Source organism: Asterias amurensis, chromosome 2 (genome assembly GCF_032118995.1).
Source record: "Asterias amurensis chromosome 2, ASM3211899v1".
Classification (NCBI taxonomy): Eukaryota; Metazoa; Echinodermata; class Asteroidea; order Forcipulatida; family Asteriidae; genus Asterias; species Asterias amurensis.
Genome location: NC_092649.1, coordinates 15714350 through 15739218, shown reverse-complemented (window position 1 = coordinate 15739218; position 24869 = coordinate 15714350). Strand labels below are relative to the sequence as shown.

Genomic DNA, 24869 nt, shown 5'->3' with positions numbered 1-24869 from the left:
TCATAGTCAGTTTCCTCTCAATGGATGTGGAACCTCAGAGGAATTGTCAGTGAGTATACAAATTAATCCTACTGCCTGGTACCCAGGAAAGGTTTGCGGTAACACCATGTAATGAGAATCTCTAAATGAGTTGGTTCTGGGGTGGTTCTGAAAAGAACCGTTGGTTAACTCTCCTAAATGTGCTAAGGAAGGGAGTTGATTACGCTTACCAGAGTAAGGTTACCAGCCATACTACCATGTCACAACTACAATTGGTGACTGGTATTCTGCTCATTTCTGGTAAAAGCAATATTGTTTGCTTAAGCAGCTCTATGAAATTTGGCCCAGGCCCACTGTATGTGTGATTTTCCCCCCAGAATGCCTATCTAGTTGCTTCATCATACCCCCCCCCCCTCCTGGAAGTGTGACTTGTGACTTTGAAATGTACAAATTTACTGGATATTTTTTTCGATCCACACTGGTTCAACACGCGTGCTCAAATTGGTACCAGCAGCCCCCCCTCCCCTGAAAAAACCCACATATTGTCATAGAGGATTCCCCCCCCCACACCCCTCGTTCTTCTTTGATTGTTTGCAGTTTGAGGGAGTGTTGGCTCTATGAAAAAAAAACTGGTTTGGTCTTGACGATTCGAACAGCATACTCTGCTTATCTTCAAGCGTGGAAAAAAACAAAAACAATTGTGACCAAACCGACTCTTTTCAGAGCCAACACTCCTTCAAAAGATAACTATTACATGATTGTACCCACAAGTCTACTATTATTTCAGTTTAGAAAGTATTTGCTGTGTGTGTTGCATTCAACATCATCTAACTATCAATTTGACTCCATCACTAATTTTCAACTCATGTGATTCACAGGATTTTAGCTGTGCATGGTGCAGGCATGCAACTTTTCAGCTGATTTTCCCCTTATTATTATTATTGTTCTTTGTGCTCTTTCAGATATGACTATCTGGTGTTATATGATGGTCCAGATGCATGGTCGCCCAAAGTTGGACAGTACTGTGGCACGAACCTGCCACAAGCTTTCACCTCCACATTGTCTGAAGTCTTTGTGACATTCCACAGTGACGAAGCAGATTCTTTCAAGGGATTTGAGATTGGGTATCAAGCCATAGGAGAGTTTGATGATCTTGTTATTGAGAGCACAGATGAAGATGACACTAAAGTCTCTGGTGATTCTATTGGGGAGAATAGCAGTGCGAAACCCTTAATTGGAGGGGGGGAAGAAGACCACACGGAGGGTCCAGATGCTGAGAATGATTTCAGTGGGGAGAAATCAGAGGAAGATGCGGACAGTCAGTTTGTTGAGGAAGTTGGTGAGTTTTAACAAAGTTTTAATAACTATCGGGCCTCTTACATCTTTGAGAGGGTCCAGGGCATTTTTCATTTTGCAGGAAGAAGGCTAATATATACCAGGTGCAACAGAGCTGATGCCCTCCTCAGCCTCCCCTAGTTCAAGACCTGATTATTGCCTCAGCCTTGGGATTGCAAAGGTCTTGTGTATTTGGATTGCTGGGGGGTGTGCGTAAAAGAACCCAGAACACTTAATATCACGGAAAGGCAGGGTTCTTAATTTTAAATTCATAAATACCTCAGACAGTTTCGCTATTCCTATTGGTGGAGAGTGCGTCACGTGGGTGTGTATAAACCCTTGTTTATGACCGGTAAAAAGTGTTAATTCATGGGCGTGACACGCAGCCTTGCACCTGTTCTTACAAGACAGTTTCTTTATTCCTATTGGTCGAGAGCAACGGCTGAAACAGTTGTGCCGCGTCACGCGATACACGCGACGCGCAAAGCATTCCCTTATAAGGAGTTGTTTACCCGAGGGCGGCAGAGGGCTTTACCATTTCTTAGCTGGAGGGGTGTTGAAATAAATCATTGAATAATTATATTTTTTGCGTTTATTTTACTTTTTGACCAAAAAGTGATGATGTTTTTGACCGAAAAGGTATTTATGAATGGGAATCAAAGTGTGTTGAATCGGTTTTCAACTAGTGGTTTAACCCGCCGAGGCCTGGTTCTTTATAATTTACCTCGACTTCGTTTCGGTAAAATTATCAAGAACCAGGCCCCGTTGGGATTAAACCATTAGTTGAAAACCTCTTCACCACACATTGATTCCCTTATTTTTATGAAAGTCGCTAGACACACAATGCCATGAAGACCAGGTGTGGGTTACAATCAAGTTTTTTTGCCAGGGGCTGTTGCCACCTACTCCTGGGAGTGAAACAGGGTTACCCCCTTTACAGTCCATACGGATGTAGTCTTGGGTATCATCCATCAGAAGCCTGGCTGGTTGAGCAGAAAGCACTACCCCTCCCCCCCCAACTTTTTATGAAGCAATCATGGTTAAAGACAGTGGACACAATTGGTTATTGTCAAAGACCAGTCCTCTCACTTGGTGTATATCAACATATGCATAAAATAACAAACCTGTGAAAATTTGAGCTCGATTGGTCGTCCGAGTTGCGAGAAAACTATGAAAGAAAAAGCACCCTTGTCACATGAAGTTGTGTGCTTTTAGATGCTTGATTTCGAGACCTCAAATTCTAAACTTGAGGTCTCAAAATCAAATTCGTGGAAAATTACTTCTTTCTCAAAAACTACGTAACTTCAGAGGGAGCCATTTCTCACAATGTTTTATACCATCAACCTCTCCCCATTATTCATTACCAAGTAAGGTTTTATGCTAATAATTATTTTGAGTAATTACCAATAGTGTCCACTGCCTTTAAGTATCTTATATATAAGGACACAAGTGTCACAACCAGTTAACCCTGGTGTTTCTGTTGCATATACATGACATAGTAAGCTCACTGGTTTCCTAAGGCTTGCAAACTACAATGATTGAGTTCACTTTAAATATTAGGCATTCTTGGTTTCATTACCAGATATACATACACAATTACTTTGATACATTGGTTTTCTCGAAGAGCAAAGATAATTCAGTCTTCATGTTTTCGATATAAACACTTGGTTCAACCTACGGAAAATTATCTTGGGAGGCAACCCCAGTTTGTTCTTTTTTGCTATAAATTTATGTTAGGGATTATCTTGTATGTGGCATGATGTTCAACCCTTGGGGAAACAGGTGAACAATTTTGTGGTGCTCAAAAGACCATACAACTGCCAACACTTCAAAAAAATATTTAGTACCAAAACAGTGCAGTGAGGGGATGACTTTTGCCATGTTAACAGGGTTGCAATCTTTATGAAACTATATGTATTTTTGTTTTGGTACCCCTCTGTTTTTTATGTGTCATGCATTTGAATTAGAACATTGACTAAATCACCTCCAAAAAAGATTTCTCCTCATAGTGAAAACAAGTCGGAAACTGAAGTCTTAGGATGAACATCCTATTAAGATTTTGGTTCTTATAAGCTTTCCGACCATTCCTGCAACTTTCTCATCTCCCTTTAGTGCATACAACACCAGGCTGCTGAATTTAGCACTAAGGGATTATAATACAATACCGTCTCAGGTTCCAATTTATACACCTGGTTTAAAGGATTTGGGTACTTTTTGTAACACAAAACACAATATCTACAGATTGACAGCAAGTAATAATTTCAGGGAAGCTTTCTACCATCATTATCTTTAAACCGTGTAAGTTTATTGTAAATCTGTGGTCATTGTGTTGTTTGGTCTACAAAAAGTACCCAGACCCTTTAAGAGTAGCAATAATGGTGATGTGCCTTGCATTACCATCATCATTCGGCAAAGAAATGGTGCGTGACCTCCTCATCCTCCTAGAGTCGCCGCCTTCACCTGCTCTCTTTCAATCGCTGCTCTTCTCAGCTCTCCTACACTTCTACCACTCCACTTTGTCTATCCAGCGCAGCTTAGGGCAACCTGTGCCTTGAATAGACCGATCCATTAGGGTTGCTCACGGCGCACGTGTGAGCAAGAAAACGTAACCCTCTCTCATGCTATTCTGCACAACTCTGCCGTGTGCGCACCAAGCATACGCACAAGCATGTCAAACATTTTGTTGCGCAATGGGTTGTGAGTGGTCAAACTCAATCGGGCGGAGCTTAATGGATCAGTCTATTGTACCTGTAGGCAGACAGTCTATAACTGCCCCGGGTAGGCCTCCCTGTCTCATCACATGAGTGCACCACATTGCCTTAGGACACAACTGTCTTTACCGGAATCTGACCCCTACAGTCTGATCATTCAGCAATCAGAACTTGCAGTAAACTGGAGTGCGTTTTGGCAACCCCCAACCAGAAACATTGGTCACCGGTTGAGCGTTTTTGTGTGTGTGGTTGAGCGCGTTGACAATGCTGTTCATAACAACCGGTAACCGACTTGTTGGGTCGGTTGGGCTTTGATTGGGCTCGCCAAAACGCACTCCTGCCTGTGGCTACGACATACCACTACCTGTGGCCACGACATACCTCTACCTGCCACACTGTTCATCTCAAATCAATTTGTTCACACATCTAGAGTTTTTGTTGATTGTTTCTGGGTGTCATGGCCGAGTGGTGTAGAGCATCAAATTCAATTTCTTGTGGAAAAGTCAGTGGAGTGTAGGTTGGAATCCTGGTCTTGACACTTTATGTCCCTGAGCAAGATACGTTACTATAAATGGTTCTTTTCACTCAGGTGTTTAATGTGTACCTGTGAGGGTAGAGGTTGATATTGTGTTTGACAAAGCCACTGGAGCACCACAGCTGCTCAGGGCTGTATCTCCAGGGAGCTGAGAAAGATTAAAGGAATGTTCTTGGCCCAATGACCAGGGCACTTATGTAAAGCGCATAAAGACAGTATTGTCACACTAAACATGCGTGTAAATAACAACAACATGTCAATAACAACAACAAACAACAATAAAAAGCGTTAATTCTGCTTGACTTCCTGACATTCTTATTCCAGACATTCGTTCTTAAGAGTACAAAAGGAAAACATCTCGAGGCAAGCGGGTTTCCCAATCTTCCAGTAGGGGGCCCCACCAACAACTAGCTCCACCGCAGAGCCATGCTGGCGCCCTCTGCTGGCTGATGGGCACCAATGCTACAGTATTGTGAAATGCTTTAAAATAAGAACTAATTATTATTATTATGATTATCATTATTTGTGATTAGGTGACTGCAATCAGATTTGGCACAATGCTCGTCAAGGAAACATCACATCCCTCAGGTACCCTGATCAGTATCCAAGGAATAAAGACTGCACCATTGAGATCAATGCTCCAATCAACAGACGGATTGATTTAACTTTCAGCTTCTTCGACCTGGAGGAAGTTCCCTGTATCTTCGATTACGTAATCATCAAGAACAGCAGTGCTGAAGGTATTTGCTTTAAAGGAACACATTGCCTTGGATCGGTCGAGTTGGTCCATGCAAAGTGTTTGAAACCGTTTGTTCTGAAATTATTATGGTTAGAAAGATGTTTTAAAATTAGAATATAATGATCCACACAAACTTGCCTTGAAATGGCGAGGTTTTCCTTTTACAAACTAACACGGTCAGCCATTTTATGGAGTTGAAAACTTGATTCCACAAAATGGTGTGTCGTCTTAATTCACAACTTATAAGGAAAACCATGCAATTTCGAGGCATACACATGTGTGGATTATTATATTCTACTTATAAAACGTCTTTCTTACCATAAGCATTTTATAACAAACGGTTTTATTTTATTTTCATAGACAACTCACCTGATCCAAAGCATGTGTCCCTTTAACTAGTAAACGATGTGGATACAACAATCTGTAAATCTCTTTTGGGTGGGATGTTGGCTCTGAAAAGAGCTGTGTGGTTGTATGGTGTGGTCGCATGGTGTAACAAGTGCTACCTTTGGAGCTACACTATTTTTGCACTGACACAAAAACTGCTAAGTTTTCATTAAAAAGAACAGTAAGTAAAAATCATAACAGTTCTTTTCAGAGCCAACAATTCCCCTCCCAAAAGAGACTCGTACATGGTTGTACCTGCAACTATGGGCTATGCAGTTACTATTTAGAGTAACAAATTTAAAGGAAGCTTGATGGCTTTTACAAGGGAAAATTTTGTTGACAAAAGTTTAAACTGTTTGAAATGCTTGGGTATTTTTTGTAACCCAAAGCACAATGTCATCAGATTTACATTAAAGAATCGCACAACATCAGTTAACAGGATTGTCTAAAGGCCCACACTTCGTGTATCACAACTTATATATAAAATAACAAACCTGTCAATCAGTCATTGGAGTCTGGAGAAAATAACGGGAAAACCCACCCTTGTTTCCGCACGTTTCGCCGTGTGTCATGACATGTGTTTAAAATAAATCCGTTATTCTCTATATCGAGAATTGTTTTAATGTTTTCTCAAAAAGTAAAGGGTTTCATGGAATAATATTTCAAGGGAAGTCTTTCACCATTACCTTCTGTAAACCCTGTAAATTATTTGTAAATCTGTGAACTTTTAATTTTTGTTCTGTTCAGAAAGTGTCCAATGGCTTTAAACAGATTTACATGAAAGCGTACAGCAGGCATGAAAACCCCTCTCCCTCCCAGTGGGGAAATGTTGATATTTGTGAGGGAGCCAAATGGGTTGTGTGTATTGTGACAATGAATTGAATATTCATTTTACCTCCACCCATATACACAGATGTGAGTGAGCACTGTGTACTCGGTACTTTTCCCGATCGCAGGCATATTACTTGGGTGGGATTTGAACCCATGTCCTTTGCAACTTCAGAGCTAGTGATACGACACTGCTCTGGAGATGCAAAGGTCGTGGGTTCGAATCCCTCCAGAGTAATATGCCTGTGATTGTTGTTCACAGATCTCGGGAAAGTACCGAGTAAACAGTGCTAACACACATCGGTGTATATAAGAAAGAAAAAAAAGGAATATTCTCTATCCCCGATGCAAATTTAACATCTAGGCTATATGACAATGAATTGATTCCTTTGATTGTTTGTTTTCTTTTCTCCGTCTTGACTTCAGATGCAGATGTTGGTCGATACTGCGGGAACAATGTCCCTGGTTTGATTCAGTCATTCACCCGTCAACTCATCATCAAGTTCGTCTCAGACAGTGCCGATCAGAAGGGTGGATTTTATGCTTCATTTACAACTCAAGGTAATACTGGGGTGTCGTGGCCGAGTGGATGACAGTACTGAACTCAAGCTCTGGTGTTTCTGTTCAGCAGAGTGTCGGTTCGATTCTCGGTCGTGACACTTGTGTCCCTGAGCAGGGCACCTGTGAGGGCAGAGATGGTTATGTGATCGATTTAGCCGAGTAATGCATATTAATGTTGCACAAGGCTGTATACTTCCCACCAGGGAGCTGAGATGATTTGAGGAGTGAAATAAGGCCCAATGACCAGGGGTAATAATGTGAAGCGCTCTGGGACGCCCTCCGGGTGTGAAAAGAGCTATATAAAAACGGGTTATTATTATTATACTAATACTTACATTATACTTACGAAGTTAGACTTGGTCTAGTCGTGTCCCCCTTGAAGTTTCACACCAGTTCTCTAATAAAAGGTGTAACGCCCAAACTCAGTAAACTCCCAAACTCAGTGAACTTTGCTTTTGGCAGCATATTGCGCCACAGCACCTTTTAAACCATTACATGTTGCTAAGAATTAGGTCTCGTAATTCAAACTTCTTCTTACTCACCTTGCAGTAAATACATGGCGCTTTGTATCCTTTGGAAAAAAGCGTGGTATAAATACGATTATTATTATTTGTCTATTGAGGGCGCTGTTGGAGTTAAGCGGTTACTAGGTTTCTAAAACAGCACAGTTTCAGTTTCATCACAACTGTCACAGAATGAAATAAAAGTAGCGAAATTACTCCAGATCTTATGGTAATAGAGTAACATAATATAATTTGTGTATGGCCAACTACTACAATTATTTCCTAGCCCAAAGTAACAGTCCCGCTGAGGTTAAATACGTTAATGATGAATCTCCCAAAGATACTGTAATGCTATGCCTAGTCACCACGACTGGCAACATAAGTTAATACAGAAGTCGGTACTACAAAATAATAAAGTTTCTGGATTTGCAGAATGGCATTACCGATCTTTGGCAGATTCATAAGGGCTGTCTAAAAAAGTTGTCTGCATTTTTATGTTTATTTTTTAATTTTTTAAGACAATATATGGGGGCAAAAACACCTTTTTTGGGGAGACATTCAGCCATATCTTCCAGCCCTTTACTGTTGCATTTCGGAGCTCTCTCCTGTACCCGTATCTTGCTGTACAATCTATCAGAATTCCAGAGAAATGTTAGCTCTCATCTTTACTCCATTCTAATTGTCCTTAATTAATATCTATGTGGCTCTCACCCTGAGTGGCATCTTGTTGGGCAATGTCTTTACAAAAGGATAAAACAAATAAAAGCATTTTTGGGGGGTGGCGAGTTGGGGGGAAGACTTGAACCTCATATCCGGAAAAGCGTGCTGGGGCACTTCCAACTGAGATATCTAGCTCTGATGTTGGTGGTCTTCCTATGTTTTCTATACCATGGTTCATGTGTGCGTTTTAACAGTCATTTGAATTCCAATGCTTGGAAAACAAGCAATCTAACAAATACAACTTTGCAAGCTTTCTGAGCACACTTGATGGATATTTGAGTGAAACCCCCTTACTTGCATTTTTAAACCATTTATATCGTCACTTGTTGAAAATGTCAACATCAACCCTTCCACCCCCTCCCCCCTACGTAGCTTCCAACAGGGAGCAAGTTTGGGTGAGTAACTAGACTTGACTAGAAACTGTGACATAGCTCTCGAATTGCCCTAACTGACCATGCTCTAGTGCATTGTCTCCCTGTGCTCTATGGTTTCTGGTTAGTCTAGTCGGTATCAAGTCTAGACGCCACCTTAAATTCAAATTTAAATCTTTTTAAAACAATTTTAACTTTTTACTTGTAAATCTGTGATGAAATAAATAAATAAATTGAATTGAATTAATTTACATCCCTTGTTGGTACCATGCAAGGGGAGTGTCATCAACAGAGCCTATAGATTCTTATCTCTTGTTTTGCCTCCTTTTTCAGAAAGCGAGTTGGTTAATAATGGTTTGTCCAAACAACCAGATGGAGACAGAGTGCTAGAGTTCATCATTCAACCCATGCACAGCCTGGATTTACAGGTAGGAGATCTGGTGGAAAAGGAGTGCGAGGTGAACAAAGAGGGCGCTGTTTTCTCATGGTTAAAAGATGATAACTTACTTCCAGAAGGTAAAGATATGGGGGAGATGAAGGGTGGGCATGGATTAAATAATCGGAGAACGATCTGATAATTGAAGCTTGAAGCGATAATTGAACTGTGATAATTGAAGCTTTGCATGGTTCGGAAAATAAAAAGTAACACTGGGTGCATCCGATTAGTTTCCCTGTGTCGCCTCCGGGGGGAGTGAGCCCCTGGCAACAGCTAATCGACCACTCACTCTCTCAAGGTGAGTGCTCCAAAAAGGATGCTTCCCACCAAGTCGGGGCCCCTTGCCAGAGCCCCGCCAGCCTCCTTGGTCATGCTTTAATAACGACCCGTGTCTGCTAGTAAAGTTGTAATGGTTTGGGTCTAACTTTATTAGTTTGTCTGAACATGGCCTACTGACACATCAATTTGGTTCATGTGTGATTCACAATTGAACCATTAGGGTCCATTCGTTTCTGTAAATTGCTAATCTTGGTGATTTTATGCCCCGCTATTTTCAGGAATTTTTTTAAGAGGATTATTTAATACACAGTGTTGTTTTAGAATTGTACATTCCATTTTTCAAATTCCTACTTTGCAGGTAAAGCAACTGAAGGCATTGTGATTGATGATGATGGCAAGACACTTGTAATTCCAAGAATGGAGGAAAAGCATCAGGGTGATTTTGTCTGTAAAGCTCATCTTCCTGGCGGTCCTCTTATTATTGCTCCATTCTCTCTACGAGGTAATAATAATAATAATAATAATAACTGTATTTATAGCGCGCCTTTTGCCGAAGGAGTGGGACGAAGTTTGAGATATAAGACCTAATCCTTAGCACCATGTAAAGGTGCTGTGGCGCAATATGCTGCCAATCCAGCCAGGAACACCGGGGCGAACCCCTTCTCTTTTCGATAAGGGCACTTGGTTATTTTGACATGCGTTTACACAACACATGGGACCAACGGCTCTACATCCCATCCGAAGGACGAAGAAATGGTTATGTGTCTTGCTTAAGGACACAAGTGTCACGGCTGGCCGTCGAACCCACACTCTGCTGATCAGAAACACCAGAGTTTGAATTCGATGCTCTTAACCGCTTGGCCACGACACTTCCACAATGTTTGTTCTCTTTAGGGCCTTGTCATACAAGGCAAATTTTGCTGGCACCTTGGAGGCAACCACCTACAGTACAAGCTACAGGACCACTTTTGTCGCACAGGGGTCCATTTTAACAATGTCCTACGATCAACGAGCAAAGTATGTGAACAATGAAATGTGAATGGCTTATCTTCTTGGAGATTGCCTGGAACTGGTTGCCTGTAAATTGCCTCGTGTGACATAACCCTAACTCTTTACACCAGAATTTATTCTCATTTTTGCATTTCTCCTTAAATCCATCATCATGGCAAGCTGTTGTTGAGTTAAGAAACACTTGAACTAACTTATCTAGTGAAAACAAAATATAAACATTTTTGAATTGATGGTATACTTGTTGGATAAAGAAACTGAAAACACACCAGGAATGCGATTTTACGTGTTTTGTGTGTGTAATTTTTGATATGAATATGTCTATGGATACACATGTAAGGAAAGTCTGGGTATTAAAATATCCATTATTTAAACAGTTTTCTGGATGACAAATCAGCTTTGATCCTATTAAATACCCTTGTTTGATCTCAATTAGATAAGATGGTTTTGCTAGCCACCTTACATGTATTCTAGACGCAGAACCTTTTTACATGGAATCCATGTAGATTTTGTTCTTCTCAAGACAAATTTGAAGGCTCACTTTTGAGAAATTCCTAAAATCAGGCGAAAATCCCAAGACATCACCCGCCTTACATTTGATTGGAGAGCACTTCTCTGAAGAATTGAAGTTGTGGTTCTGAAATGAGAACCCCATGTTAGAATGCTGTATTTTAGGAAAAGCTCTAGACTGGTCCCCTGTCTTAATCCACAACATAGAGTTATTCATAAGAACTAGAGGGCGCCCTGGTGATGCTCATGCACAAAAGTGACATGACCGCAAAGAGAGATGCGCGCCATTCTGTACACGCTTTGAATATGAAGTACACGTTGGAATTTGTGTTTATTGAACGCTATGCGATGCCGTTTTGTCAACTTACAATGTTCATGAGCCTCGAAATGTGACATCAGATGTTCAGGCTAGGAAAGATCAGGCTTGTTAATAATTGTTGCGTGACCACACATCCGACCCGTTGTGTGTACTAGCATAGTTGTAGACCATCTTTGATTGATATAAAAACTCCCAAATTTGCATGAAAGTTTGTTTTCCACAGATTTAAGGTGCAGATTTAACAGATTTAAGGTGCAGAATGGTGAGCGCGGCACAGTCGCTGCGTGTTAAGTGCGTGCAAGGGGTCAATAACACTCAGCTCAACTTGTTTTGATCTCTCAAAATGTCCAGTTACTGATGAGGCCTTCTACTCGGATTCAGTGCTAAGTTACGACTACTCTGCGGACTCTTCTCCAGAGGACGAATCAGAAGAAGATTCCGAACTATTTGCGACCGTTCCCATGGCGGCCAACATCTCAGAAGGAGCCAATCATGTCTTCTTTTGCTCTACCAATGCGGTTGTTGACCTGTACTGGGAGAAAGACGGCCGTCATTTAGACCTGAATGCCAGAATCTATGAGATATTTGAAGCTAATCTAATAGTGAGTGATGCTAGGATGGCAGATTCTGGGATGTATTCATGTGCTGCGTACAGCAAGACGCATTCTGATAAAAAGCTTGGAGTAGCCTCAGCATATTTGAGTGTTACATCCGGCCTTGAAGTGTCCAATGGTAAGTGCATGTACATTGCACTCTATGGTGTGGAAAACATGACACAGTTTTTTGTCCTGGGTTGTTTTTTTCAGGCATGATATTCTTTCTAATTTAGTCTGTTTTCCATTTGTTTAACCCTTTGGAAAATCAGATTTGTTTTTTTATTTATAAGGCCTTAAAAGTCAATTGATGCCTTAACCACGTGTACATTTCAGCCCTTGTGCTCAATAAAAAAAATTTCAGGGGCCCAAATGTCATGCCTGTTTTTGGTACTCCTAAATAAAGATATTTCAAAAAGTGAAGGGATTGGTAGTACTAAGAATGTTGATAAGGGAATCAATGTGTGGTGAAGATGTTTTCGACTAGTGGTTTAATCCCAACATGGCCTGCTGAGACAAAGTCAAGGTAAATTATCAAGAGTCAGGCCTCTGCTGGTTTAAACCACTAGTTGAAAACCGATTGAACACACTTTGATTCCCATTCATAAATACCTTTTCGGTCAAATACATCAACACAAAAATTATAATTGTTCAATGTTTTCTTTCAACACAACACCCCTCCAGCTATGAAATGGTAAGGCCCTCGGGTAAACAACTCCTTATAAGGAGATTGCTTTGCGCATTGCGCGTATCGCGTGATGTGGCACAACTGTTCCACCGTTGCTCTCGACCAATAGGAATGAAGAAACTGTCAAGAACAGGTGCAAGCTCGCGTGTCATGCCCATGTTTCAACACTTTTTACTGGTGTTATATCATCCGTTCAAATACCCCAACGTGATGCCCGCTTGACCAGTCAGAATGGATAAACTGTCTTAGGTATTTATGAATGGCATTTAAAGTATTTGTAGAGAACATTGGGTCCTTTTATCTCCGTTTAATGTTGTTATGTTGAAAATGCCCCAAAACGGTTTTCATATACAACAAGTGAATAACAAAATCTTTACTCAATTTGTTTGAAATACTTCAAACCACCACTAAACAGCTAGATTAATACTTTTTAGAGGTTATTTTAATGTTTCTTTCCTGAAAAGTTTGTTTGTGGAAGTGTCGTGGCAAAGTGGTTAAGAGCACCTAATTCAATCTCTTGTGTTTCTGATCAGCAGAGTGTTGGTTCGAGTTCAAGTCATGAAACTTGTGTCCTTTAGCCATTGCTTCGTCCTTCAGATGGGATGTAAAACTGTTGGTCCTGTGTGAGTGTGTAACGCATGTAAGAACGCGGTGCACTTATCAAAAAGAGAGAAGGGTTTCCACCAGTGTTCCTGGCTGGATTGGCAGCCTTCTGCGCCACAGCACCCTGTAAAAGCACCTGTAAACCATAACTTGGTGCTTCCTAAAAGGAGTATATCTCATAATTTAACCAGGCTTTCTGCTCGTTCTCATCTTTATACTGTGGCTGTGCCGAGATGTAGAACAAAGAGCTACTCCAGTAGCTTTTTTTCCCTCGTACTGCATCTCTTTGGAACTCCTTGCCTGTTGCATGTTTCCCTTCATCCTATGATCTGCCATATTTTAAGAGGAATATCAATTCCTACCTTCAGCTCCACTGAGTTTCTGCATTTCTGTGTTTTCTTCCTTGTATCTCGTTAATACCTAGAGTGGCTTTTAGCCTTGTTTTGGTCAAACTTGCATAATTTCTTTTTTTAAATACCTTGCAGGAAATACTGTATTAAAGCGCCTTGAGCATCACTGAGTGACAGACACGCGAGCTATATAAGAAGCCACTAATATTACTATTATTTTTATCAGACTTCGCTTGATTGTTAATTTTGTTTGCCTTGACAGTTTGTGGCACTGTGAGGGCACAAGGAGTTGTTGCCGACGAAAGCACTGAAGAAGACAAAGGGAAAATTGTGAATGGTCAGACAGCCTTGAAGGGCTCCTCCCCATGGATAGCTCGCCTCTGGAGACGTAGCAATATGGAGCCTTTCTGCGGAGGCAGCTTGATAAACTATCGCTGGGTAGTCACAGCCGCTAACTGTTTTAAGGGAATATCAAGACCTGAACATTTAGAAGTTCGCTTGGGAGATCACGACACCCTTCTTATCGAACCGGAGGAGATACGAATGCAAGTGTCACGGTATATTTTACACCCCGACTACAACCCAGTAACCTTAGATAGTGATATTGCCTTGATAGAGCTGGAAAGTAGGGTTCAATCATTCACCAATTACATCACTCCAATCTGTCTGCCAAATGTGCGTACATCGGACGAACTACTGGTGCCAGGAGAAACAGCTCATGTTGCAGGTTGGGGACAAATAATTGAAAACGGTGCATACCCTCGCTATCTGAAGGAACTCAATATTCCTATCGTCTTACAAAGATCTTGTAAGGAGTCAACAGAAGTTTATGTTTCTGACAATATGTTTTGTGCAGGATACTCACAAGCTTTGAAAGGCGACACTTGTCAAGGGGACAGCGGTGGACCCCTGGCTCAAGAGATGGATGGTAAATGGTACATGACAGGAATTTGTAGCTGGGGTGAAGGCTGTGCAAGGGAAGGCAAGTATGGATTTTACACCAAAGTGGTCCAGTTTATAGATTGGTTGACAGAGTCTATGACTTCATGAATGCTTCTTATGTTTGTAGTTCGTGGCTAGAGTTTGTTCATTTGGTTTATTGGTTTATTGATGTTTTTCTTGTAAAGCGCTTCCAGACTTTCTGTGTGAAGCGCTATATAAAAGCTGTTTATTATTACTATTATTATTATTATTAGAGTTGTTAGAAGAAACTGTAAATAAATAGTAAACTTGTGGATACAACCATGTGTAAATAATCTCTTAGGGTGAGTGTTGGCTCTGAAAAGAGCCTGTTTGGTCTTGACCGTTTGGTCTTCACTGGCCAAGAACAGCTCCTATTCTTCCCGCCCAAATGCTCGTCCATTCAGCACTACAAAGCTCCACCACGACCAGCATTCTCCTGAAGACGAGCTGCAGAGTATACTGTACCCAACATCGAGACAAAACCGGCTATTTTCAGAGCCAACACTCACCCTAAGAGATTTACAAATGGTTGTAGCCACAAGTTTACTCTATGTTTATGGTTTCTTTTTATTTCTCAACACCATGCAAAGCTTCAAACAATACTTATTAGAGTTGTAACCTACAATGTACTGTAAGTCTACATCAGAGTGGCTTAATTTTTTGGTTATACGTCAACGAGCATGCTGGTATCCTTTAATTTTATGTAAGTTCCTCAATAAAATTATTATTCTGTAAAGTCTACTCTTTTTATTCAAACTAAAGCGAAATTTGAGAGCTTGGGTAATAGCTGACACACAAAAACTCACCACAAGTTTGGTTTCTTTTATTTTATAAAGACGTTTGCCACCAGTCAAGTTCGCTGGTAGACCTAAAATCTTGTCAAACTTTCGACCTGATTGGAGACATGTTTGCGTATTTAAGAGCATAGTTTGATAGTTTGATAGTTTGTAAGGCAAACTTTGTGATTATTTGGCCTTGTTATTATTTGGTGCATATAACGGCACAAATTGATAAATACCCATGGTTACATGGCTACATTATAGCTTTGTACATATTTTTCCCACAAATGTAACAAGGCATTCTGTTTTTATCTAATGTGCACTTATTAAGAGTGTACTTATCTAATGTGTACTTATTAAATGTGTACTTGTGCATTGCGTACGTCAATAAAAGCCTTGTTTACTTAAATTTTGCATCAAAGTTTGCTTTTTATGGCAAAATTTAGTGCTTTTTAGGTATACAAGGCCTTGTTGAATTTTAGGGCAAATTTGGTTGCTTTTTAGTGCAAAATTTGATAGGTATACAAGGCTATAGCCTTGTTGCTTTTTAGGGCAAATTTTGTTGCTTTTTAGTGCAAAATTTGATAGGCACACAAGGCTATAGCCTTGTTGCTTTTTAGGGCAAAATTTGATAGGTATACAAGGCTATAGCCTTGTTGCTTTTTAGGCAAATTTTGTTGCTTTTTAGTGCAACATTTGATAGGTTTACAAGGCTATATATAGCCTTGTAGCTTTTTCGGGCAAATTTTGTTGCTTTTTAGTGCACAATTTGTTGCTTTTTAGTGCAACATTTGATAGGTATACAAGGCTGTAGCCTTGTTGTTTTTTAGGGCAAATTTTGTTGCTTTTTAGTGCAAACTTTGATAGGTATACAAGGCTATAGGCTTGTTGCTTTTGTAAGGCAAATGTTGATGCTTTTTAGTGCAACATTTGATAGGTTTACTAGGCTATAGCCTTATTGCTTTTTAGGGCAAATTTTTCGGCAAATTTTGTTGCTTTTTAGTGAACAATTTGATAGGCACACAAGGCTATAGCCTTGTTGCTTTTTAGGGCAAATTTTGCTGCTTTTTAGTGCAACATTTGATAGGTTTACTAGGCTATAGCCTTGTTGCATTTTAGGGCAAATTGTGTTGCTTTTTAGTGCAAAATTTGATAGGTATACAAGGCTATAGCCTTGTTGCTTTTTAGGGCAAATTTTGTTGCTTTTTAGTGCAACATTTGAAAGGTATACAAGGCTATAGGCTTGTAGCTTTTTAGGGCAAATTTTGTTGCTTTTTAGTGCAAAATTGATAGGTTTACAAGGCTATAGCTTTATTGCTTTTTAGGGCAAGCTTTTTGGCAAATTTTGTTGCTTTTAGTGCACAATTTGATAGGTATACAAGGCTATAGCCTTGTAACTTTTTAGGGCAAATTTTGTTATTTTTTAGTGCAAAATTTGATAGGTATACAAGGCTGTAGCCTTGTAGCTTTTTAGGGCAAATTTTGTTGCTTTTTAGTACAAAATTTGTTGCTTTTTAGTGCAACATTTGATATGTATACAAGGCTATAGCCTTGTTGCTTTTTAGGGCAAATTTTGTTGCTTTTTAGTGCAAACTTTGATAGGTATACAAGGCTATAGCCTTGTTGCTTTTGTAGGGCAAATTTTGATGCTTTTTAGTGCAAAATTGATAGGTTTACAATGCTATAGCCTTGTTGCTTTTGAGGGCAAATTTTGTTGCTTTTAAGTGCAAAATTTGTTGCTGTTTAGTGCAAAATGGGTACTAGGCTATAGCCTTGTTGCTTTTTAGGGCAAATTTTAGGGCAAATTTTGTTGCTTTTTAGTGCAAATTTTGTTACTTTTTAGTGCAAAATTTGATAGGTATACAAGGCTGTAGCCTTGTTGCTTTTTAGGGCAAATTTTGTTGCCTTTTAGGGCAAATTTTGTTGCTTTTTAGTGCACAATTTGATAGGTATACAAGGCTATAGCCTTGTAACTTTTTAGGGCAAATTTTGTTGCTTTTTAGTGCAAAATTTGATAGGTTTACAAGGCTATAGCCTTGTAACTTTTTAGGGCAAATTTTGTTGCTTTTTAGTGCAAAATTTGATAGGTTTACAAGGCTATAGCCTTGTTGCTTTTTAGGGCAAATTTTGTTACTTTTTAGTGCAAAATTTGATAGGTATACAAGGCTATAGCCTTGTAACTTTTTAGGGCAAATTTTGTTGCTTTTTAGTGCAAAATTTGATAGGCACACAAGGCTATAGCCTTGTTGCTTTTTAGGGCAAATTTTGTTGTTTTTTGATGCAAATTTTGATAGGTTTACAAGGCTATATAGTCTTGTTGGTTTTTTAGGGCAAATTTTGTTACTTTTTAGTGCAAAATTTGATAGGCACACAAGGCTATAGCCTTGTTGCTTTTTAGGGCAAATTTTGTTGCTTTTTAGTGCAACATTTGATAGGTTTACTAGGCTATAGCCTTATTGCTTTTTAGGGCAAATTTTAGGGCAAATTTTGTTGCTTTTTAGTGCACAATTTGATAGGTATACAAGGCTATAGCCTTGTACTTTTTTAGGGCAAATTTTGTTGCTTATTAGTGCAAATTTTGTTACTTTTTAGTGCAAAATTTGATAGGTATACAAGGCTATAAGCTTGTAACTTTTTAGGGCAAATTTTGTTGCTTTTTAGTGCAAAATTTTATAGGTTTACAAGGCTATAGCCTTGTTGCTTTTTAGGGCAAATTTTGTTACTTTTTAGTGCAAAATTTGATAGGCACACAAGGCTATAGCCTTGTTGCTTTTTAGGGCAAATTTTGTTGTTTTTTGATGCAAATTTTGTTGCTTTTTAGTGCAACATTTGATAGGTTTACTAGGCTATAGCCTTATTGTTTTTTAGGGCAAATTTTGTTGCTTTTTAGTGCAAAATTTGATAGGTTTACAAGGCTATAGCCTTCTAACTTTTTTGGGCAAATTTTGTTACTTTTTAGTGCAAAATTTGATAGGTATACAAGGCTATAGCCTTGTAACTTTTTAGGGCAAATTTTGTTGCTTTTTAGTGCAAAATTTGATAGGTTTACAAGGCTATAGCCTTGTTGCTTTTTAGGGCAAATTTTGTTACTTTTTAGTGCAAAATTTGATAGGTATACAAGGCTAAAGCCTTGTAACTTTTTAGGGCAAATTTTGTTGCTTTTTAGTGCAAAATTTGATAGGCACACAAGGCTTTAGCCTTGTTGCTTTTTAGGGCAAATTTTGTTGTTTTTTGATGCAAATTTTGATAGGTTTACAAGGCTATATAGTCTTGTTAGTTTTTTAGGGCAAATTTTGTTACTTTTTAATGCAAAATTTGATAGGCACACAAGGCTATAGCCTTGTTGCTTTTTAGGGCAAATTTTGTTGCTTTTTAGTGCAACATTTGATAGCTTTTTAGGGCAAATTTTAGGGCAAATTTTGTTGCTTTTTAGTGCACAATTTGATAGGTATACAAGGCTATAGCCTTGTACTTTTTTAGGGCAAATTTTGTTACTTTTTAGTGCAAAATTTGATAGGTATACAAGGCTATAGGCTTGTAACTTTTTAGGGAAAATTTTGTTGCTTTTTAGTGCAAAATTTTATAGGTTTACAAGGCTATAGCCTTGTTGCTTTTTAGGGCAAATTTTGTTACTTTTTAGTGCAAAATTTGATAGGCACACAAGGCTATAGCCTTGTTGCTTTTTAGGGCAAATTTTGTTGCTTTTTAGTGCAACATTTGATAGGTTTACTAGGCTATAGCCTTACTGTTTTTTAGGGCAAATTTTGTTGCTTTTTAGTGCAAAATTTGATAGGTTTACAAGGCTATAGCCTTGTTGCTTTTTAGGGCAAATTTTGTTGTTTTTTGATGCAAATTTTGTTGCTTTTTAGTGCAAAATTTGATAGGTTTACAAGGCTATAGCCTTGTTGCTTTTTAGGGCAAATTTTGTTGTTTTTTGATGCAAATTTTGTTGCTTTTTAGTGCAACATTTGATAGGTATACAAGGCTATAGCCTTGTAACTTTTTAGGGCAAATTTTGTTGCTTTTTAGTGCAAAATTTGATAGGTTTACAAGGCTATAGCCTTGTTGCTTTTTAGGGCAAATTTTGTTACTTTTTAGTGCAAAATTTGATAGGTATACAAGGCTAAAGCCTTGTAACTTTTTAGGGCAAATTTTGTTGCTTTTTAGTGCAAAATTTGATAGGCACACAAGGCTTTAGCCTTGTTGCTTTTTAGGGCAAATTTTGTTGTTTTTTGATGCAAATTTTGATAGGTTTACAAGGCTATATAGTCTTGTTAGTTTTTTAGGGCAAATTTTGTTACTTTTTAATGCAAAATTTGATAGGTTTACAAGGCTATAGCCTTGTTGCTTTTTAGGGCAAATTTTGTTGCCTTTTAGTGCACAATTTGATAGGTATACAAGGCTATAGCCTTGTAACTTTTTAGGGCAAATTTTGTTGCTTTTTAGTGCAAAATTGATAGGTGTACAAGGCTATTATAGCCTTGTTGTTTTTTAGGGCAAATTTTGTTGCTTTTTAGTGCAAAATTTGATAGGCACACAAGGCTATAGCCTTGTTGCTTTTTAGGGCAAATTTTGTTGTTTTTTGATGCAAATTTTGTTGCTTTTTAGTGCAACATTTGATAGGTTTACTAGGCTATAGCCTTATTGTTTTTTAGGGCAAATTTTGTTGCTTTTTAGTGCACAATTTGATAGGTATACAAGGCTATAGCCTTGTAACTTTTTAGGGGAAATTTTGTTGTTTTTTGATGCAAATTTTGTTGCTTTTTAGTGCAACATTTGATAGGTTTACTAGGCTATAGCCTTATTGTTTTTTAGGGCAAATTTTGTTGCTTTTTAGTGCACAATTTGATAGGTTTACAAGGCTATAGCCTTGTAACTTTTTAGGGCAAATTTTGTTGCCTTTTAGTGCACACTTTGATAGGTATACAAGGCTATAGCCTTGTAACTTTTTAGGGCAAATTTTGTTGCTTTTTAGTGCAAAATTTGATAGGTTTACAAGGCTATAGCCTTGTTGCTTTTTAGGGCAAATTTTGTTACTTTTTAGTGCAAAATTTGATAGGTATACAAGGCTATAGCCTTGTAACTTTTTAGGGCAAATTTTGTTGCTTTTTAGTGCAAAATTTGATAGGTTTACAAGGCTATAGCCTTGTAACTTTTTAGGGCAAATTTTGTTGCTTTTTAGTGCAAAATTTGATAGGCACACAAGGCTATAGCCTTGTAACTTTTTAGGGCAAATTTTGTTGCTTTTTAGTGCAAATTTTGTTACTTTTTAGTGCAAAATTTGATAGGTATACAAGGCTATAGGCTTGTAACTTTTTAGGGCAAATTTTGTTGCTTTTTAGTGCAAAATTTGATAGGTTTACAAGGCTATAGCCTTGTTGCTTTTTAGGGCAAATTTTGTTACTTTTTAGTGCAAAATTTGATAGGCACACAAGGCTATAGCCTTGTTGCTTTTTAGGGCAAATTTTGTTGTTTTTTGATGCAAATTTTGTTGCTTTTTAGTGCAACATTTGATAGGTTTACTAGGCTATAGCTTTATTGTTTTTTAGGGCAAATTTTGTTGCTTTTTAGTGCACAATTTGATAGGTTTACAAGGCTATAGCCTTGTAACTTTTTAGGGCAAATTTTGTTGCCTTTTAGTGCACAATTTGATAGGTATACAAGGCTATAGCCTTGTAACTTTTTAGGGCAAATTTTATTGCTTTTTAGTGCAAAATTTGATAGGCACACAAGGCCTTGTTGCTTTTTAGGGCAAATTTTGTTGTTTTTTATGCAAATTTTGATAGGTTTACAAGGCTATATAGTCTTGTTGGTTTTTTAGGGCAAATTTTGTTACTTTTTAGTGCAAAATTTGATAGGCACACAAGGCTATAGCCTTGTTGCTTTTTAAGGCAAATTTTGTTGCTTTTTAGTGCAACATTTGATAGGTATACAAGGCTATAGCCTTGTAACTTTTTAGGGCAAATTTTGTTGCTTTTTAGTGCAAAATTGATAGGTGTACAAGGCTATTATAGCCTTGTTGTTTTTTAGGGCAAATTTTGTTGCTTTTTAGTGCAAAATTTGATAGGCACACAAGGCTATAGCCTTGTTGCTTTTTAGGGCAAATTTTGTTGTTTTTTGATGCAAATTTTGTTGCTTTTTAGTGCAACATTTGATAGGTTTACTAGGCTATAGCCTTATTGTTTTTTAGGGCAAATTTTGTTGCTTTTTAGTGCACAATTTGATAGGTATACAAGGCTATAGCCTTGTAACTTTTTAGGGGAAATTTTGTTGTTTTTTGATGCAAATTTTGTTGCTTTTTAGTGCAACATTTGATAGGTTTACTAGGCTATAGCCTTATTGTTTTTTAGGGCAAATTTTGTTGCTTTTTAGTGCACAATTTGATAGGTTTACAAGGCTATAGCCTTGTAACTTTTTAGGGCAAATTTTGTTGCCTTTTAGTGCACACTTTGATAGGTATACAAGGCTATAGCCTTGTAACTTTTTAGGGCAAATTTTGTTGCTTTTTAGTGCAAAATTTGATAGGTTTACAAGGCTATAGCCTTGTTGCTTTTTAGGGCAAATTTTGTTACTTTTTAGTGCAAAATTTGATAGGTATACAAGGCTATAGCCTTGTAACTTTTTAGGGCAAATTTTGTTGCTTTTTAGTGCAAAATTTGATAGGTTTACAAGGCTATAGCCTTGTAACTTTTTAGGGCAAATTTTGTTGCTTTTTAGTGCAAAATTTGATAGGCACACAAGGCTATAGCCTTGTAACTTTTTAGGGCAAATTTTGTTGCTTTTTAGTGCAAATTTTGTTACTTTTTAGTGCAAAATTTGATAGGTATACAAGGCTATAGGCTTGTAACTTTTTAGGGCAAATTTTGTTGCTTTTTAGTGCAAAATTTGATAGGTTTACAAGGCTATAGCCTTGTTGCTTTTTAGGGCAAATTTTGTTACTTTTTAGTGCAAAATTTGATAGGCACACAAGGCTATAGCCTTGTTGCTTTTTAGGGCAAATTTTGTTGTTTTTTGATGCAAATTTTGTTGCTTTTTAGTGCAACATTTGATAGGTTTACTAGGCTATAGCTTTATTGTTTTTTAGGGCAAATTTTGTTGCTTTTTAGTGCACAATTTGATAGGTTTACAAGGCTATAGCCTTGTAACTTTTTAGGGCAAATTTTGTTGCCTTTTAGTGCACAATTTGATAGGTATACAAGGCTATAGCCTTGTAACTTTTTAGGGCAAATTTTATTGCTTTTTAGTGCAAAATTTGATAGGCACACAAGGCCTTGTTGCTTTTTAGGGCAAATTTTGTTGTTTTTTATGCAAATTTTGATAGGTTTACAAGGCTATATAGTCTTGTTGGTTTTTTAGGGCAAATTTTGTTACTTTTTAGTGCAAAATTTGATAGGCACACAAGGCTATAGCCTTGTTGCTTTTTAAGGCAAATTTTGTTGCTTTTTAGTGCAACATTTGATAGGTATACAAGGCTATAGCCTTGTAACTTTTTAGGGCAAATTTTGTTATTTTTTAGTGCAAAATTTGATAGGTATACAAGGCTGTAGCCTTGTAGCTTTTTAGGGCAAATTTTGTTGCTTTTTAGTACAAAATTTGTTGCTTTTTAGTGCAACATTTGATATGTATACAAGGCTATAGCCTTGTTGCTTTTTAGGGCAAATTTTGTTGCTTTTTAGTGCAAACTTTGATAGGTATACAAGGCTATAGCCTTGTTGCTTTTGTAGGGCAAATTTTGATGCTTTTTAGTGCAAAATTGATAGGTTTACAAGGCTATAGCCTTGTTGCTTTTGAGGGCAAATTTTGTTGCTTTTAAGTGCAAAATTTGTTGCTTTTTAGTGCAAAATGGGTACTAGGCTATAGCCTTGTTGCTTTTTAGGGCAAATTTTGTTGCTTTTTAGTGCAAATTTTGTTACTTTTTAGTGCAAAATTTGATAGGTATACAAGGCTGTAGCCTTGTTGCTTTTTAGGGCAAATTTTGTTGCCTTTTAGGGCAAATTGTGTTGCTTTTGAGTGCAAACTTTGATAGGTATACAAGGCTAGCCTTGTTGCTTTTGTAGGGCAAATTTTGATGCTTTTTAGTGCAAAATTGATAGGTGTACAAGGCTATTATAGCCTTGTTGTTTTTTAGGGGAAATTTTGTTGCTTTTTAGTGCAAAATTTTATAGGCACACAAGGCTATAGCCTTGTTGCTTTTTAGGGCAAATTTTGTTGTTTTTTGATGCAAATTTTGTTGCTTTTTAGTGCAACATTTGATAGGTTTACTAGGCTATAGCCTTATTGTTTTTTAGGGCAAATTTTGTTGCTTTTTAGTGCACAATTTGATAGGTATACAAGGCTATAGCCTTGTAACTTTTTAGGGCAAATTTTGTTGCTTTTTAGTGCAAAATTTGATAGGTTTACAAGGCTATAGCCTTGTTGCTTTTTAGGGCAAATTTTGTTGCTTTTTAGTGCAAAATTGATAGGTGTACAAGGCTATTATAGCCTTGTTGTTTTTTAGGGCAAATTTTGTTGCTTTTTAGTGCAAAATTTGATAGGCACACAAGGCTATAGCCTTGTTGCTTTTTAGGGCAAATTTTGTTGTTTTTTGATGCAAATTTTGTTGCTTTTTAGTGCAACATTTGATAGGTTTACTAGGCTATAGCCTTATTGTTTTTTAGGGCAAATTTTGTTGCTTTTTAGTGCACAATTTGATAGGTATACAAGGCTATAGCCTTGTAACTTTTTAGGGGAAATTTTGTTGTTTTTTGATGCAAATTTTGTTGCTTTTTAGTGCAACATTTGATAGGTTTACTAGGCTATAGCCTTATTGTTTTTTAGGGCAAATTTTGTTGCTTTTTAGTGCACAATTTGATAGGTTTACAAGGCTATAGCCTTGTAACTTTTTAGGGCAAATTTTGTTGCCTTTTAGTGCACACTTTGATAGGTATACAAGGCTATAGCCTTGTAACTTTTTAGGGCAAATTTTGTTGCTTTTTAGTGCAAAATTTGATAGGTTTACAAGGCTATAGCCTTGTTGCTTTTTAGGGCAAATTTTGTTACTTTTTAGTGCAAAATTTGATAGGTATACAAGGCTATAGCCTTGTAACTTTTTAGGGCAAATTTTGTTGCTTTTTAGTGCAAAATTTGATAGGTTTACAAGGCTATAGCCTTGTAACTTTTTAGGGCAAATTTTGTTGCTTTTTAGTGCAAAATTTGATAGGCACACAAGGCTATAGCCTTGTAACTTTTTAGGGCAAATTTTGTTGCTTTTTAGTGCAAATTTTGTTACTTTTTAGTGCAAAATTTGATAGGTATACAAGGCTATAGGCTTGTAACTTTTTAGGGCAAATTTTGTTGCTTTTTAGTGCAAAATTTGATAGGTTTACAAGGCTATAGCCTTGTTGCTTTTTAGGGCAAATTTTGTTACTTTTTAGTGCAAAATTTGATAGGCACACAAGGCTATAGCCTTGTTGCTTTTTAGGGCAAATTTTGTTGTTTTTTGATGCAAATTTTGTTGCTTTTTAGTGCAACATTTGATAGGTTTACTAGGCTATAGCTTTATTGTTTTTTAGGGCAAATTTTGTTGCTTTTTAGTGCACAATTTGATAGGTTTACAAGGCTATAGCCTTGTAACTTTTTAGGGCAAATTTTGTTGCCTTTTAGTGCACAATTTGATAGGTATACAAGGCTATA

At 37.7% G+C, this 24869-nt stretch overlaps 1 protein-coding gene across 2 annotated transcripts in view; it reads left to right on the top strand.

Annotated features, from left to right (window-relative positions):
* Positions 1 to 15673, top strand: part of LOC139951469 (uncharacterized) — a 35017-nt gene extending 19344 nt beyond the window's left edge. For both annotated transcript variants that reach the window (XM_071950383.1, XM_071950389.1), the window contains exons 9-12: positions 9003 to 9185; positions 9743 to 9886; positions 11573 to 11953; positions 13718 to 15673. In XM_071950383.1, the coding sequence (XP_071806484.1) occupies positions 9003 to 9185; positions 9743 to 9886; positions 11573 to 11953; positions 13718 to 14505 (1496 nt within the window). In that variant the 3' untranslated portion in view covers positions 14506 to 15673. The remainder of the gene's footprint in view (positions 1 to 9002; positions 9186 to 9742; positions 9887 to 11572; positions 11954 to 13717) is intronic.
* The last annotated feature ends 9196 nt before the right edge of the window (positions 15674 to 24869 follow it).